The sequence below is a fragment of the Aegilops tauschii genome, chromosome 7, assembly GCF_002575655.3.
Source record: "Aegilops tauschii subsp. strangulata cultivar AL8/78 chromosome 7, Aet v6.0, whole genome shotgun sequence".
NCBI lineage: Eukaryota > Viridiplantae > Streptophyta > Magnoliopsida > Poales > Poaceae > Aegilops > Aegilops tauschii.
In genome coordinates this window covers 44,403,112-44,420,667 of record NC_053041.3, presented here as the reverse complement: position 1 = coordinate 44,420,667, position 17,556 = coordinate 44,403,112, and the positions used below count along the sequence as shown (strand labels likewise).

General features: G+C 44.7%; 1 protein-coding gene across 1 annotated transcript; it reads right to left on the bottom strand.

Annotated features, from left to right (window-relative positions):
* Positions 1–7,156: 7,156 nt before the first annotated feature.
* On the bottom strand, positions 7,157–8,466 carry LOC141026740 (probable indole-3-pyruvate monooxygenase YUCCA11). Its single transcript, XM_073503587.1, has 4 exons — positions 8,197–8,466; positions 7,643–7,876; positions 7,478–7,555; positions 7,157–7,336 (listed from the first exon to the last, which is right to left on the bottom strand). The coding sequence occupies exons 1-4, from the start codon at positions 8,464–8,466 to the stop codon at positions 7,157–7,159; spliced, it is 762 nt and encodes a 253-aa protein (XP_073359688.1).
* Positions 8,467–17,556: the final 9,090 nt, after the last annotated feature.

Here is a 17,556-nt window from a genome sequence, read left to right as displayed (position 1 = left end):
GGAAGGTTGTAGATGCATAGAGTCACGGGCCAGGTGCAATGGCTGGAGCTCTGCTCGCCAAAAGGATTCATGCCATCAGTACTTAGACCAAATCTTATGTTCCTTGCGTCAGCTGCAAAATCTTTGAACACTCTGTCGATCTTTCTCCATTGCGTTCCATCAGCGGGGTGTCTCAACTCCCCGTCGGACTTACGGTCCTCTTTGTGCCATCGCAACGACTTGGCATGCTTTTTGTTCATGAACAGACGTTTCAACCGTGGTATTATAGGAGCATACCACATCACCTTGGCGGGAACCCTCTTCCTGGGTTTCTCGCCCTCAACATCGTCACCAGGGTCATCGCCTCTGATCTTATAACGCAATGCAGTGCATACAGGGCATTCATTCAAATTCTCGTATTCACCGCGGTAGAGGATGCAGTCGTTAATGCATGCATGTATCTTCAGAGCCTCTAAACCTAGAGGGCAGACAACCTTCTTTGCTTCGTACGTACTGGCGGGCAACTCGTTATTCTTCGGAAACATATTCTTCAACATTTTCAGCAAATTTTCAAATGATGAGTCACCTACACCTTCCTGTGCCTTCCATTTTAGCAAATCCAGTGTGCAGCCCAGCTTTTTCAGACTATTATCGCATCCTGGATACAACGACTTTTTGTGATCCTCTAACATGCGATCCAAATTCTCCCTATCCTTGTCAGTTTCGCAGCGTCTCCGTGCATCAGCAATGGTCCGACCAAGATCATCAGCGGGCTCATCATGTGCCTCTTCTTCACCTTCACCTAACCCTTCCCCACCTTCAGCATCATCCTCCATGAAAGTATCACCGAAATGATCATGATAGTTGTCATCGATATCATCCCCTTCTTCATCTTCTTCCATTCTAACCCCTCTTTCTCCATGCTTGGTCCAACAATTATAGCTTCGCATGAAACCGCGCCGAAGCAGGTGCATGTGAACCTCTCTTGAGGAGGAGTAACCCTTCTGATTCTTACAGACAGCACATGGACAGATAATAAAACCTCGCTGCTTGTTCGCATTTGCCACTACGAGGAAATCTTTCAAACCCGTAGTGAACTCGCCGGAGAGTCGGGGACCGTACATCCATTGCCGATTCATCTGCATTATTATTATATAAAGTATATAATTAACCATCATGCATTTGTTAAACTAACTAGCTAGAAATAATACAAATTAAACAATGAACTACACACATGCATATTTTATCAATGACACATGAAAGGTTCAAGTTGCTAACCGCGATCGCGGAGGAAAAATAAATGAGAAAGCTCAAGTGTGGCTCGGACACTTCATATCATGTTTGTTTCAGGCTCTCGGGCAGTTCATCGAACACCTTGTGTGCATAGGAGGAACCAAAAGCAAACCCACCACCCCCTTCTGAAAATTGTGAAGTGAGCTGAGTCCTATATATAGGGATGGGCCTTTAGTCCCGGTTGGCCTCGCCAACCGCGACTAAAGGCCTACGGGGACCTTTAGTCCCGGTTGGCCAGGCCAACCGGGACTAAAGCCCCTCCCGTCCGCCAGCTGGATGGGCCTTTAGTCCCGGTTGGCCTGGCCAACCGCGACTGAAGGCCTTCGGGGACCTTTAGTCCCGGTTGGCCAGGCCAACCGGGACTAAAGCCCCTCCCGTCCGCCAGCTGTCGACCGAGCGCGCTGGGCCCAGATAGTTGGTCGCGGGTCCCAGATAGTTGGTTGCGGGTCTCCTCCCGAACCGCGACTAAAGACCCCTTTTGTCGCGGTTCGATTATTTTGGGGACTAATGGGGGCGTATGGAAGCCTCTTTTTCTACTAGTGGAAGTAGTACGTATAGGAATTGGATTAGTTTCGGCTTTGGTACGTGTTGGCTTGGGTGAGTCAGCTTCGAGTAGGATAGATGGTCCTGGCTATGTGTATATATACGCAGCGTTGGGTGAGTTTTGTAACCGTGGAGAGAAAACTAGAAAATAGAAATAAAGAGAAAAACAAAGGGCTCGATACGGGCCCTTGGCTATCAGTTTTGTGTGTGCGTGTTCATCGTGTGATTTGATGTGACCGATCCTAAGGGTGAATTTCCAACATTTGGTATCTAGAGCAAGGTCGCGGTGAAGCTGCACTTGCCACGGGGTGGTGACCCGACAAGCACCTCGGGGCGGGCGATATAGTTGCTGGGTGGTGCAGCGACGAGGAGCGGGCGATACAGTCATTGGTGTAGCGACGTGGAGGATAAGAGATAGTCGTTCGGCGGAGCGACGACGAAACGGCGGCGTGGACGCTGTCGCAAGCAAGGTGACGAGGTGATCGTCGTTCGACGAAACTACCTGGAGGAGGGCGACAGGGCTGTCGTCAGCAACGCGTTGGTGATCGTTGATGGTTATGGAGGTGCCAAAGTTGCGACATCGAGGAAATCATCGAGATCATTGTTGGAGGGTGCAAGATGGAGATGGCGAAGTTGCAAGCTGTCGTCTAGGTGTGCACATGAGTTCTTATAAGGTGCGTCCAAGAGTTCAGGTGTGTGAGTCTTCTGTTACAGTTGATATGCGTCACTGGCGAAGGAGAATTGCGAGCGAGAGCAGGCGGAAAAATGAATTTGTGCCTTGCATTTCCATTCGTGATCAAGGAGTAACGGCGAGTTCGTATACGGTGGAGATGAGTTGCACGCATATGGCGAGTTGTGTTGCCGCTGGATAGGAGATGTCGTTTGGTAAGTTGTGGCACCAACGACAAAGAAATAAGATGTGGCGGGTGAATAGATGTGTCTCCCCGTGTGCAAGTAGTCAACGAGAAGATGAAGACCAACGTGAAGAGGACGCGCATCAGTTAAGTTGAGTTCCTGCATGAGGCTATACGTTTAGTCTGCATGTAACACGCTAAGATGTGGCAGCGTGGCTGGAACTCCGGGTAATCGTTGGTAGTCCGGGTAATCGTTGATTTCAGTCTACAAGTCGGCATGAAAAAAGATGGTGAGGAAGTGGTGGCCATCGTTGCAAGAAGAGAGAAGTTACGATCCGATAAGTCGCGTCACCAGAGGCAGCCAACATGACAAGTTGAACAGGTGTCGTCTACGTGTCTCGTTTCTATAAAAATTCGGATGTTTGAATTAGGGGTGAATGTTGGAATAATCCAAACAATTCTATGTGTGTGAGCTTTACTAGTTGAGTTTTGTAAGAATTAGTATAAGCGTAATCAAGGTAGCCGGTGGTTAGGAGAGTCCGATTTTGTGTCTTCGTTGGCTTGTATGCCAGGAGTTGGCCGTGTCCTAGTACTGAGAAGTAGTACGTATAGGAATTGAATTAGTTTCGGTTGAGTCGGTTTCATGCGCTAGTTTTGGTACGTGTTGGCTTGGGTGAGTCGGCTTCGAGTAGGATAGTTAGTCCTGGCTATGTGTATATGTACGCAGCGTTGGGTGAGTTTTGTAGCCGTAGAGAGAAAACCAGAAAATTGAAATAAAGAGAAAAACAAAGGGCTCGATACGGGCCCTTGGCTATCAGTTTTATGTGCGCATGTTTATTGGGTGATTTGATGTGATCGATTCTGAGAATGAATTTCCAACATTGACTAGTTCTAGCAATTCCATTTGCACATTGATAAATGGTAGCTATAATCGACGAAATCTGGATGCCATGCCTATGGATGAAATCTGAATGCCATGCCTATAATATTAGTCTGACTAATAACAAAGCGCAAACAGAGGTACACTTCATTCTCCTTGCCTCTACAGAAAGGGAAGAACACCAGAGGATGTCTAAACTCTGACGGAAGTGGCGAAGCAACTGCTGAAGGTGGTTCTGCGAAGGAAATTACGTTTGTGCTCAGTGGTAGATTAAACTAGATTTTTTTCACTAATTAATATGGAACGGGTATAAAGCATCTATCCTGGCTTGGCTTGAAGATGGGTGCTGAATCACGTACATATCAAGCAAATGTTTGGAGTAATAAATAAAAACTTGGAAGCTACTGCAATTACTCGTGTGTGTTTGACATGAAGAAATGAACTACTTTGACTTGATTATCTTTTGCACCATTTGCTGTTGATGATTTGGGATTGTATTAATTGCACTTAGTCCCTTGTTGTTACATATCATGTTCAAGTGGATGACTTTTGCATCTGTAAATTCAAATAAATAAAATACTGTAGGTAATTGTTCAACAAAAATTACAAAGCTCTTTGCACCATGTGAGTATAAAGCCCTTGATTATATTATAAAAGTAATGCTTACTCCCTGGCACATATCAACCTTGAAATAAACAGAAAACTAGTTCTATCAAAGATAGATAGACAGGTGGCAGTGGATAGATTTCTCAAAGAATCAACCGTCTAGCACACTAGCCCTGGTAAACTACATGAAAAAGATAAAAAAAATCGAGAAGCAGTGGATAGATTTCTCAAAGAATCAACTGTCTAGCACACTAGCCCTGGTAAACTACATGAAAAAGATAAAAAAAATCAAGAAAACGCAAAAGACCTTTGCATTTCATTGCATTGAAAGGATGGGGAAAAGTGCATTAATTCAAAAATTGTTCAGAAAATTGGAAAATTTCATGAATTTCGAAATTTGTTCATGATTTTGAAAAGTTCACAAACTTAGACAAAAATTCATAATTTTTTTTTAAAATTGTTAGATTTGAAAAAACTTCACGAATTGGAAAAAAAGTTCATGGGTTTTGAAATGAAGTTCTCTGGTTTGAAAAAAGTTCATCGATTTGGACCAAAAAGTTCACGGATTTGAAAAAAGTTCATCAATTTTGAAAAAAAATCACATATTTGAAAAAGCATCCGGATTTTGAACAATAATTCTCGGATTTGGAAAATTTTCATCATTTTTTGAAAAAGAATTCATGGATTTTAAAAAAGTTCACAGATTTTAAAAAGGAAGTTCACTAAGAAAGTTGCAAAAAACTGAAAAATATTCATGGATTTTAAAAAATGTTAACTAGACAGTTTGCAAAAAACTGAAAAAAACCACAGATTTGAAAAAAGTTCTAGAAAATTGAAAAAGGTTCATGCTTTTAAGAAAGAAAACAGGAAAAAGGAAAATAAAAAACTGTAGAAAAACTGGCAAAAGAAAACACAAAAAATATAATTAGAGCCTTCGTTGTAGTGTTACATAGTTGACGCATAACAAAAAAGAGGAAAAACAGTTTATTGGCACGTAAGTTGTTGTGGCCGAGTTGGTTGTCCTAGTTGACTTGATCCGTTAGGTTGAGGGATTGTAACCTACTCTTGCCCATTTTTGAAGTTTGGAAAAACAAAAGAAAATATGAATGGGCCAAGCACAGGCCATTGATGGAGAGGTCCTCTTCGGCGCCATCAGCGCCGCTTAGGCTAGCTGGCGCTCGAAGGCAGCATGGGCCGGCCCAGCATCGCTGGCGTCTAGCAAAAATGAACCAGCATGCCAACTCTAAATACACGAGCGACTAACCACTGCGCCACCATCGCTTTGATGTCATCAATTGAAAAACACGCTATTTGACCATTTTTCCGGTCCCAGTATAAATTATTTGGGGAAAAACTCGTCAATATGAAAAAAGATTTCACGAATTCTTAAGAAGTTCATCTATTTTAAAAGCAGTTCTTGGATTTTCTCAAAACAAATTCATAAAATCGAAAAAAGTTCATCAATTTTCTTAAAAAAAGTTCAAAAATTTGAAAATAGTTCTCTGAATTTTGAAAAAAGCTCACGGATTTGAGAAAAGTTAATGGATTTTAAAAAGGTTCATCGATTATGATAAAAAAAGTTCACAAATTTTAAAAGAGTTCACCAAATTTTGAAAAAAAAAGTTCATGGATTTGAGAAAAGTTCATTGATTTTAGAAAAATCACCAATTTAGATAAAAAAAGTTCACAAATTTGAAAAGAGTTCACTAAATTTTGAAAAAAGGTTCTCAGGTTTATAAAAAGTTCACCAATTTCGGTAAAAAAGTTCACTAATGTGAAAAAGGTTCACTAGTTTTCACAAAAGGTTCACAAATTTGAAAAGAGTTCACCAAATTTTGAAAAAAGGTTCTCAGGTTTATAAAAAGGTTCACCAATTTCGGTAAAAAAGTTCACTAATGTGAAAAAGGTTCACTAATGTGAGTTCGAGTGTCAACAGCCCACAGTTTTTTGCAGTTTAGAACAAAAAAAAGGGCAGAAATGGGCCGGCCCAGTGCGCAGAGAGGGGTATGCGCCCGTTTGCAGAAATGCCATATTCGGGCGCTAAAGGCGCCGAATAGGGTTTGGCCCGTTGGTGGGAGGGGGCCGGGGAGTTGTGCGCCCGTTTCTAAACTAGCCCTGTACGCAAAGACCGTGAGGGGTGGGCCAAGCCAAGGCCGCAGGGGGGGAGGGGGCAGTTCTGTGTCCGTTTCTAAATTAGCCTTGTACAACATATACGGTGATTAGGCAAAAGTCTATACTACCCTTTATACGAGGGGTGTATAACGTAGACTTTCTAACAATGATTCTCTCCCCCCTGATTTTGAGGGAGGTGGCCCCACAATCCTCCTATATCCAATCCAGAGTGTCTATGTTGCACATTACGTAAAGTACATAGATTAGTTTACGTAGATGTAGCATTGTCCTTGTATTAATTGCACTTAGTCCCTTGTTTTTTTTTCGCAGACAGTTAGTCCCTTGTTGTTGAACATCATGTTCAAGGGGACGACTTTTGCATGTGTAAATTCAAGTAAATAAAATACTGTAGGTAACCGTTCAATAAAAATTACAAAGCTCTTTTCACCATGTGAGTATAAATCCCTTGATTATATTATAAAATTAATGCTTACTCCCTGGCACATATGAACCTTGAAATAAACAAAAATCTGGTTCTATCAAATATAGATGAAGATAGATAGACAGGTGGCCGTGGATAGATTTTTCAAAAAATCAACCGTCTAGCACTGGTAAACTACTTGTAAAAGATAAAAAAACAAATCGAGAAAACACAAATGACCTATGCGTTTCATTGCATTGAAAGGATGGGGGGAAGTTATAGTCCTCCTAGGAGGTTAATTTTATAGTACATCATACAACTCAGTGGACATCCGAGGATTGGTGAAGAACAACCCGCGGTCCTTGTGCCCCTGCCTTACCCCATCATTGGATCTCATCCTTGCTCTTGTTGAGGAGCCTAGTGATGGAAGGCATCGCGTTGTCGAAGACGCATTCACTATTTGATAATTTAGCTGGACATAGCGCCTATCACTGATTTGATGCCATTGGCGATATTCTTGGCATCTGCTGCAATACCAGCCAATCCTCTCCTTCCTAACCCAGCACAGTAGAGCCCATTTTCGCCTTTCCAATGATTCGGATATTCTTTGATGGGCAGTCCATTGCCATTTAACATGCTCTCGCCATTCTGGGATAAAAAAATAACATAGAGCTTGTTAGCACATTTAACAATTGTTGCACCAAGAAAACAAACTCAGACATATTCAAACATCGATGTTGTTACCTTGAGTCATATATTTGCTGTGCTTTTGTATCCAGTTGCAAACACAATCGCGTCAAATGATATCTTTTTACTGCATTGAAATTCAACTATATCGCCCATGATCTTACTAATGCTCCCCTGTACCTGTAGGAGATAAATAGAATATTGATAACTTGCCATATAAAGACAACATATGTTATGAAATTTATGTCATGTTAAGGATATACTTACTTTGATGATACCTTTTTTGATTAACCCAACAGTGCCAACATCAATAACAGCGGATCGGCCGGTTTTTGACTTGAGGATCATTGGATCCATTTTTGGCCTTCTGATGCCATACCTCGATAGGTTTCCAAATATTAAATTCACCGCCATCACAAGGAGCTTATCCACTAGATTCAGTGGAAGGCGGCGAGCAAGTGTCATCCCCAACCGGATTAGTTCCTTTGTCATTACATGAATCTGCAACCACAAAACATGTCACATCTCTTTTGAAGCCTGCATCATCGAATAAAATTTCATAGAATCATCTTCTTTCAAGAGTTAATTTTTCGGTGTAGTTCGTCTAATTGCTTAGTTGTTTGTGCATGTTATAAAACAATCTATCGCTTTATACCATGACATAATTTCTAGTAATAACTCTGAAAAATGCATCCATCTAGTGGTGGTTATAATAAGAAATTGCCATGTACCCACAGAAAATATATAGTGCCCATAGGGTGGGGGTGGGGGATTCCCTAGTGTTTCCAGGTCAAAAAATAATATATAGTGCGTGTACATACCGGGCTTCGTATAATGACTGAAGTATTGGCACCATAGGCCGCAAGGTCATAAGCAAATTCCATTCCAGGGTTGCCAGATCCAATGACCAATACATTCATGCCAGAGTAGCTCTTGCCTGACTTGTAGCTTGAGGAGTGGACGACATCACCCGGAAAACTTTGCAGTCCGGGGATCATTGGAATATTCTCTGCACTATTCTCACCACTTGCCACAACAAGAAACTTTGCTGTGAACCTGACTATTGTGCTCTTTGCCATGTCATGTGCCATGATGGACCAACATTTTTTGTCATCGTCAAATGTGGATGACTCCACACTAGTGAGATACTTGGGTTGAATATTGAAACGCTCTACATAGTCATCCAAGTACTTCACAAACAAGGTTTTTGGTATGTATGTTGGAGCATCTAGTGGGTATGACATGTGTGGCAACTCACAGAACTCCTTTGGAAGATGCAGCTTGAGGCGATCGTAGGCGCGGTTGGACCAAAGCGACGCGCTGCAACTTTCACGCTCGACAATGAGATAGGGAATTGAGAATTGGCTAAGTCATGCTGCTGTTGCAAGGCCTGCTGGCCCAGTGCCGACAATCAACACTACCACATTATCCATTTCAAAGAGAAGAGTTGACAAGGTTGTGGGATGGGTGCAATGGTAGGCTGGAGTGTTTGCTTGTTTGCTCGATGAATCTTTGGATGCATATATGGGCATATATATACTGGTATGTTTCATGTATCAATCTATTTAGAATGAGGAATGAAAAAGGTAAAGATTTATTGACGCCTTATCCTGGTGTGTACTAGTATTCCGTCTAAATATTGAACCATTGGTGTGAAAGCATGTCCTGATACATTATAGAGGATACAAAATAGGCAGGAAACGCACTCTTGATCGATTGTTTTTCTGGAAACTTATCAACCGGCTTTGGATATGTTTAGACTAAAATCTCTTTAGAATTTCTTTCCGTTCCTGTTGTCATCAATGAAAATTCATACGGGCTAAGGATATGTTTAGTATATACTCCCTCCGTCCCAAATTATTTGTCGCAGAAATGGATGTATCTAGACATATTTTTAGTTCTAGATACATCCATTTCTATCCATTTTCAGGACGTAATTCGGGCGGGGGAGTACTTGTATTGAAAGATCGTGGATGTCGCCTAGTGGGGGCGGGGTGAATTAGTGCATTAACATAATTACGGTTTAGGCTTGAACAAATGCAGAATAAAACTAGCGTTTAATTTGTCAAGCACAAAACCTAAAATATCTAGGCTCACTTATGTGCACCAACAACTTATGCTAAGCAAGATAAACAACTAGGTGATAGCAAGATAGATAACATGAAACACTATGGCTATCACAAAGTAAAGTGCATAAGTAAAGGGCTCGGGTAAGAGATAACCGAGGCACGCGGAGACACGATGTATCCCGAAGTTCACACCCTCGTGGATGCTAATCTCCGTTTGGAGTGGTGTGGAGGCACAATGCTCCCCAAGAAGCCACTAGGGCCACCGTAATCTCCTCACGCTATCACACAGTGCAAGATGTCGTGATTTCACTAAGGGACCCTTGAGGGCGGTCACCGAACCCGTACAAATGGCAACCCTTGTGACGGTCACCGAACTCGTACACTTTGGCAACCCTATGGGGCGGTCACCGGTACCCGTAAAATTGCTCGGGGCGATCTCCACAACCTAATTGGAGACCCCGACGCTTGCCCGAAGCTTTACACCACAATGATTGAGTTTCGACAACACCAACCATCTAGGGTATCAAGGCACCCAAGAGGAACAAGCTCTAGTGTGCCCAAACACCCAAGAGTAACAAGCTTCTCAACTTCACTTCCACGTATCATCGTGGAGAACTCAAACCGATGCACCAAATGCAATGGCAAGGGCACACAGAGTGCCCAAGTCCTTCTCTCCCAAATCCCACCAAAGCAACTAATGATAGGGAGGAAAATGAGAGGAAGAACAAAGAAGAGAACACAAAGAACTCCAAGATCTAGATCCAAGGGGTTCCCCTCACATAGAGGAGAAAGTGATTGGTGGAAACATAGATCTGGATCTCCTCTCTCTTTTCCCTCAAGAACTAGCAAGAATCATTGGAGGGATTGAGAGTTAGCAAGCTCGAAGAAGGTCAATAATGGGGAAGAACACGAGCTTAAAGGATAAGGTTCAAAGGGGAAGAAGAACCCCTTTTATAGGAGGAAAAAAATCCAACTGTTACCTTGCTCCCAGCCCGCACAAAGCGGCACTACCGCTCGGGCGGTAGTAACCCAAAAGTAGTGCAATGGCACGAAGCCACGAGGGGTAGTGCAGCCGGAGCGGTACTACCGCTGGGATTGCAGCTCGGGGTTACTCAGAAGCAGAGCAGGAACAGGAGAGAAGCAGTAGAACTGCTATGGCGGTACTACTGCCCATCTAAGTGGTACTACTGCTTATAGGTAGTAGTGCTGCCCTCCACAGCCGCTTCACCTCCGCTGAGAGTGCATCGAGACCTAGAGGGAGTGGTAGTGCAGCGGTAGTAGCGTGTAGTACTACTGCTTAAAGGCGGTACTATCGCTTCACACTACCGTTGCATTTCCGCGCAAACCCAACACGAAAGCCGAGTTCCCAGAAGCAGCGGTAGTAGCCGCGGTACTGGACAACCCGGTTGTCACATCCTAGCTAGTTCATGCATTAGAGTGTTGCATCATGTCTACTTTTCCTAGAAACTTGAAATGGGGATGCCAGAAACCCCCAGCACCCCCCTAACACAACTAGGGTTTATTAAAATCCTTTTCAATGAACCTGAAGTGCCCTCCAAAAATGTTCACCATCTTTGGTCCTGGCTAAAACCTCTGCCAAAAATGGTTTCATATTTTTGGAGGCTATTCTGGATTTTTCACCAAGCCATAAGTATTTGCATTTGGGCAATTTAAATCCTATAAATATTTTAAAATGCCCAAATAATCTTGAAGGTATTTTTAGGCTGTTGAGAATATTTCAAAGGTGCCTCTGAATATTTTCTGGATTTTCCTAAATGGAATAGTATTTCTACTATTTCAAAACACAGAACAGAAACAAATAAAAAGAAAAACAGAAAGCAGAGAGGGAACTTACCTGGCAGGCCACCTGGCGGCCCAGCATTGTGCTGGCCCATGGTCAGTCAGCTGCTTGCTCCCGCCAGAGCAGGCACAGAGGTGACGCCGGCGTGCGCGAGCTCGCCACGGCGCCACCTGCTTGCCGCCTCGCCCGTGGACGAGCAGGACGACCCCACGTCGCGCCCCCGAGCCCCTGGACACCTCCTTTCTCCCCCATCGCCTCTCCCTCGCCTTCCTCCACCATGGCCGACGCAGCCGCCGCCACCTCGCCGGAGTAGCCGTAGCCACCGTCGTCCTCGCGCCGCCCCACCGTGTCCAGCAGCTCCGCCGTCGCCTTCTCCTTCGAGCAAGTTGGGCCCCGAGCGCTCGCTTGCCCCGAAGCCACTGCTCCGACCTCGCCTTCACCGCCCACCGCCGGAGATCCCCTCCGCCGTCACCACCGCAGCAGTTCACCCCCGACCTCGCCGTTCGCTCCGTCGCAACCACCGTGAGCCTGGCCACCTCTCCATCCTCTCCATTCTCCCTCTCGAGCTCCGTAGCAACTGCACGTAGCTCACCCGCACGCGTCGCCGCCGAGCTCGTCGCCGACGAGGCTCCGGCCATCCAACGGTCGCACCACCATGGCCGCTAGCTTCACTGCATCGCCAGGAGCCCGTAGCACCATCGCACGCCCCTCGCCGTGCTCTCTAGCGACGGGTTCGACTACACCCGTACCCCGGCAGCCGTACAGCTCGTCGCCGGCGTCGATTCCGACGACCCCGAGCTCCACCTCCACCACCAATCGACGCGGGTTGCTCCCAGCTACGCGTAGGTGCCCTCCGCCGCCCCTTTGGTCGCCGGAGGAGGAATCCCGCAGCCTCCACCGCGTCTGGACGTCGCCGGCGAGTCAGCGTGGTTTGACCACGGGTTTGACCCCCCAGAGTCAGTGACAGTGGGGCTCGCCTGCTAATTAACCTGAGTTAGAGTTAAATTAATTCTAATTAGTTTAACTAACTAACAATGACACTGACACAGGGGACCCACACGTCAGGTTTGACCTGGACGACCCCGTTGACCGCTGACGTCATCGTGACACACTGCTGACGTAATAAACAATTTAATTACTGGAATTATTTCTATACAGGAAATTCCAGAAAATATCACAAACTTCAAAAAATCATAGAAAATAATCTATAGCTCAGAATGAAAAGATTTATATATGAAAAATGATCAAAAAAATCCATTCTATCCATCTGTATTGGTGTCATGCATGTTTAAGCAACTTAACCTACTGTTTAATGCAGAACAAGATAAAGCACTAATAAGGACCACATATGAACTTGGAATTTGAATCTTTGATTCAAAATAGTCCAAACCCATCTGGTCTTAGTTGCATTAGCCCAATACACCCATTTTGCCATGTCTCATGCATGCATCATATTGTTGCACTTGCTTGGTGTTGATTATGCTTCGTTGTGTTCCTCGTGGTAGGTCTTGCCTCCGAGGATATTCACGAGTATCCAACTGAAGGGCAGTATCCCACCACCACTCCGTCATGCAAGCAACCCATTGATCATTTCGATACAAACCCATCTTCTCGCTTCTGCTCTCATTTACTGCATTAAGACAACGCGAATCAAACTGCTGTGTGTTGCGGTAGTTGAACCCACTTTCCTTTGCATGACCTGTCATTGCCACAGTAACTAGTTGAAACCCACTAGCATGTGTAGGAGTTGATTGAGCCATGTTGTGTGCCTACAATGCTATGCTTGCTACGCTTAGAGTCGTGTCAGGTCTGGCTCATCAGGGTGATGGACTAGAGTGAAAGCATGTGTCGGTAATGAGAGTGAGGTGTTGAATACGATTTGGTAAAGGTATCGATGAGAGGCCATGTAGGAGTACATGGTGGGTTGTTTCATTGAGGCCGTCCCTAAGAACTGAGATCTGTATGCGTGATTTAAGATTCAGCTACTACCACGCATTGGGCCCGAAACCAATGGACCCCCTCGGCTTCTTAATCACCCTTGTCCTCTGTCCAGGAGTTGCACGTAGTTTCTGGTGTTTGTAGTAAGCTGGAGGCCGTGGACAGCGCTGACCAAGGGGTGGGCTGTGATGCGGTAGGCTCGTGGCCCGGTGTACCGAGTCGCCCGTTTGGTGTCTCGGGAACCCTGCACACATCGTTCGGGGCCGTATGTGGAAACCTCGGCCGGACTCCCTGCGGATGGAACCTGAATAGGCGATAAACCTGGACTAGAGACTCGAGTGTTTAGGTAGGCTGTGGCCGACACCCACGTTGGGCTTCCGCTTGAAGGTTGCCGAGTACATGTCGTGTAGCGACGGTAAGTGGTGAGAGCGTGTGTGACGAAGTACACCCCTGCAGGGTATAAAACTATTCGAATAGCCGCGTCCGCGGTAAAGGACTACTTGGTCGCTTATGCAGTTCATAGACAAGTAAAAGGATACTACTAAAAGCCTCAAGATAAGTGTGAGTACCGCGGATGGCCCTCTCGTAGGTTGACGAGGGAGGATCCACGGTGTAGTATTGTGTTGGTGATTAGTGGACTCGTGTGCGAAAACTATTTTACAAGTGGTGTCTTGTAGGATAGCTTAGCCAAGAGTCAAAGCTGGCTTGCTGCATTAACTCCACTACCTTCTTGAGAATGAACATGTATAGTAGGATCTGTTGTAAGACTTGCTGAGTACCTTTGTACTCATGTTGCTTCAATTACTGTTTTCAGACGACAACACCGCCCCTTCCGATGGGTTCTATGTAGAACTCGACGACGACGAGTGACTTGCCACCCAGGTGGTGATCTAGGCTTGTGAAGGGCCTACGTAGATAGACAGGCTTCGTCAAGCCTTCTTTCTTTCTAGTGTCTGTACCCAGACAAGTTTGCTTCCGCATGTGCTTGTATGTTTGTATGACTTGAGTGTCGGGTCATGTGACCCCTATCTGTATGAACATGTTATGTAAGGCTCTCCGGAGCCCCTTTAAATAAAGTACTTGAGTTGTAGAGTTTTGTTGTGATGCCATGTTGTATTTACACATATCGAGCATATTGTGTGTATGATTGAAATGCTTGGTATGTGTGGGATCCGACAATCTGGTTGTTTGTCCTTGGCAGCCTCTCTTATGGGGAAATGTAGTCTAGTGCCTCCTTGAGCCATAGTAGTGCGCTACAGCCCGGTTCACCGGAGTCCTGCTAGCCCAGCACTACTGCTCTGGACACTTGACTGGCCGGCATGTGTTTCATATCGTTCCTGTGTCTGTCCCTTCGGGGAAATGTCACGCGGTGACATCCGGAGTCCTGCCTAGCCTGCTACAGCCCGGGTTCCCGGAGTCCTGTTAGCCCAGTGCTACAGCCCGGATTCACACGCTGCTGACCGACACATTCGATGTTGATTCATGTATGTCTGTCCCCATACGTTAGTGGCGCTTTGGGTTCACGACTAGCCATGTCGGCCCGGGTTCTCTGTCATATGGATGCTAGCGACATTGTCATATACGTGAGCCAAAAGGCGCAAACGGTCCCGGGCCATGGTAAGGCGACACCCGTGGGAGTACCGTGCGTGAGGCCGCAATGTGATATGAGGTGTTACAGGCTAGATCGGTGTGACTTAGAATCGGGGTCCTAGCGGTACTATCACTTATAAGCGGTACTACCGCTAACGAGAGCGGTACTATCGCTTGTGGCCTGCAGCTCACAAGCACAACAACAGATGACTAGAAAAAAACCAGAACTGCCATAACTTCTACAAATGAGCTCCGAATTGAGGAAACTCAAGCTTACTGGATAGATGATGATGAATATTATCCAACGGCGAAACCAAAATTGCTGTGCTCAGCATGGCGTGATCAACAAACGAGAGTCATCGGAAGAGGACTGTACATGGAGAGGCTGACAGCTGGGACCCACGAGGTCCATGGTCGCACGCAAGGAAAGTTCCTCCTTATTAAGCGGAAAGAAATGTTTTCTCCCCCTGACAGCTGGAACCCACCAGCTACATCTTCACACGCAAGGAAGTGCCTCCTTATTACATGAAAAACAATAATATGATTATCAATATGACCATATCATGTACATCATTTCTCCCAAATAAATATATGTTCGGTAGATGATGTTTCTTCCATCTCTGCAACTGTAGTTGATTGTGCAGATCTATACTGCAACTTTAGTTTTACTTATGATCAAAGTCTTCACATTTTCTTAGGAATTGCATTACTTATGCTGGACTCTTTTTGTATAAACACCATCTTAGGACTCGCAACATGATCGTCAGTGTAGTAATTTCTCTTGATGTGTATACAAACAACTACTTCACTGTATTATGTAGGACGATAGTTGATGCCACTAGAGATACTAAAGCAGTTGGAATATACCTGCAACATCTCGCCTTACCATGTAGACTTGATGTGCTTTCTTCCATTTATGCTTCTAGAGATGATATGCTCTCCACAGAGAATGACCAAAGTAGTTGTCTTTGTGTAAATTGTTTTTCTTTTTGTGATGTTGTTATCACTTGTATGTTCTCCACTTTATATGTGTTCATATTATTAGCATGACTATATTTATTAAGTGTGTATACATACATTCATTCTACATATAGTAACTTAGATATTTTTGTATTCAACTTTTTTGTCACTTCATATTTACCAAAAATCATATTTATTCTATCGAAAGAAGGGACAGGCGCAACAACGCGCGCTATCATGCTCTAGTTAATTTATAATACTGCCCACTGTGAGAGATTGTACAATCGTGGTTTGGTAGCGATAGCTGCTAGGACCAACAACATTTAGGCCCATCGCAAGGGGCACCATCTCGTGAGGCAGAGACTGGGGGAGGGGGTTGCGTGCTACCCACGGGGGCAGCAACCGAACCGGGAACCAGAAACTTTTTCTTAAGATAGTCCTAATGCCTCACTTTGGAATGTACCTATGTCGTCCATATTGTACACTTGGGCCATAATTTTTCATATGTGTGTGGATCAAAGACCCACACCTAGGTGACCGGTTTCGCTGGACGTGCAGAATCACTAGTTAAGGGGTACCCCTTACAAAGGTCACTCCTACCATCTCTGATGGTGACAAGTGTCGCACTGCATGGTGACACTTGTCGCAACCTAGAAGTTTTGGTGGAATTTCTTCTCATGCGCGGGAGGTACCTGTGGATTTGTCTATGTCTTGAACTGTGCATCTAAATCATGAACCATTTTCACCCTTGTGTTTCTCGCGTTGAGAACTTTGAAACTAGATCCCATGTTGATAGGTTTCGACGATTTTTTTTAGGAAATATGTGCTTCCAAACTCTAAGAATTCGTGCTTCCAAGTAAACTAACTTGTGCTTTTGCGTGATGTGCTTCACGCGGAAGCAGACCTGTACTTCACTTTTGGGGAAGCACAGAAGCACAATTGTGCTTCACGCGGAAGCACATCTATGATTCACTTTTTGGGGAAGCACAGAAGTGCAATTTATGCTTCACATAGAAGCACAATTGTCTTCTCGCGTGAAAGCCCAGCTTCACGTGGAAACCAAAAAAAACAGAAAACCTGATATCGAAAATAAATCGAAAACCAAAGAAACCAGAGAAAAAAAAGGAAAAAGAAACCAGAAATAAAAAACTGGAAACCAAAAAAACCAAAAATAAAAAACTAGAAACCCCGAAAAATGTAAAAAAAAAGCACGGAAGCACATTTGTGCTTCACTTTTGTCGGAAGCATGAAATCACATCTATGCTTTATTTTTTTGTGAGCACAACTATTGTTCATGCGGAACAGAACAAACACCGGAAAAAGTACCCAAAAAACCTGGAAACTCAGTAAACCCGGAAATAAAAGATAAAAGCAAAAATGATGTATGAAAAAATAGAGAATTTTTTTCCAATGAGAGAAGCAGCCAACAAGCGCCACGTGACGGCACTGGGGCGCTCTGCACTAGAAAACTACCTTCCGCCAGGGGTATCCGTATGTTAATTGCTCCCCTGGACGCGACACCCTCGTTTCCTTAGAGCGAGATGTGCATATGCCGAACTCGAAGGAGTCCATGTTGTATGGCACACAAAGCTATAATTCCACCGAGATATACCCCCATGTAAGGTCACCTGCCGCCAAGACAAATGACACATTCAAGATCTGTCAAATACCTAGAATAGCTACCCAGCCAAACCAATCTAGACATTTGTCGATATAGGACTCGTCGAATTAATGCGCAGCTCGCCGAGACCCTCAAAATCCTCCATTGTACTCTGCCTTGAGATAATCACAGATCAGCAGGAGTAGGGCTATTAACTGCATCG

Coding starts and splice junctions, on each gene's coding strand:
- LOC141026740 (XM_073503587.1), bottom strand. CDS start 8,466: ATGGCACATGACATGGCAAAGAGCACAATAGTCAGGTTCACAGCAAAG. Junction 7,877..8,196: donor CAGTCATTATACGAAGCCCG/GTATGTACACGC, acceptor TTGTGGTTGCAG/ATTCATGTAATGACAAAGGA. Junction 7,556..7,642: donor TCAAAAAAGGTATCATCAAA/GTAAGTATATCC, acceptor TATCTCCTACAG/GTACAGGGGAGCATTAGTAA.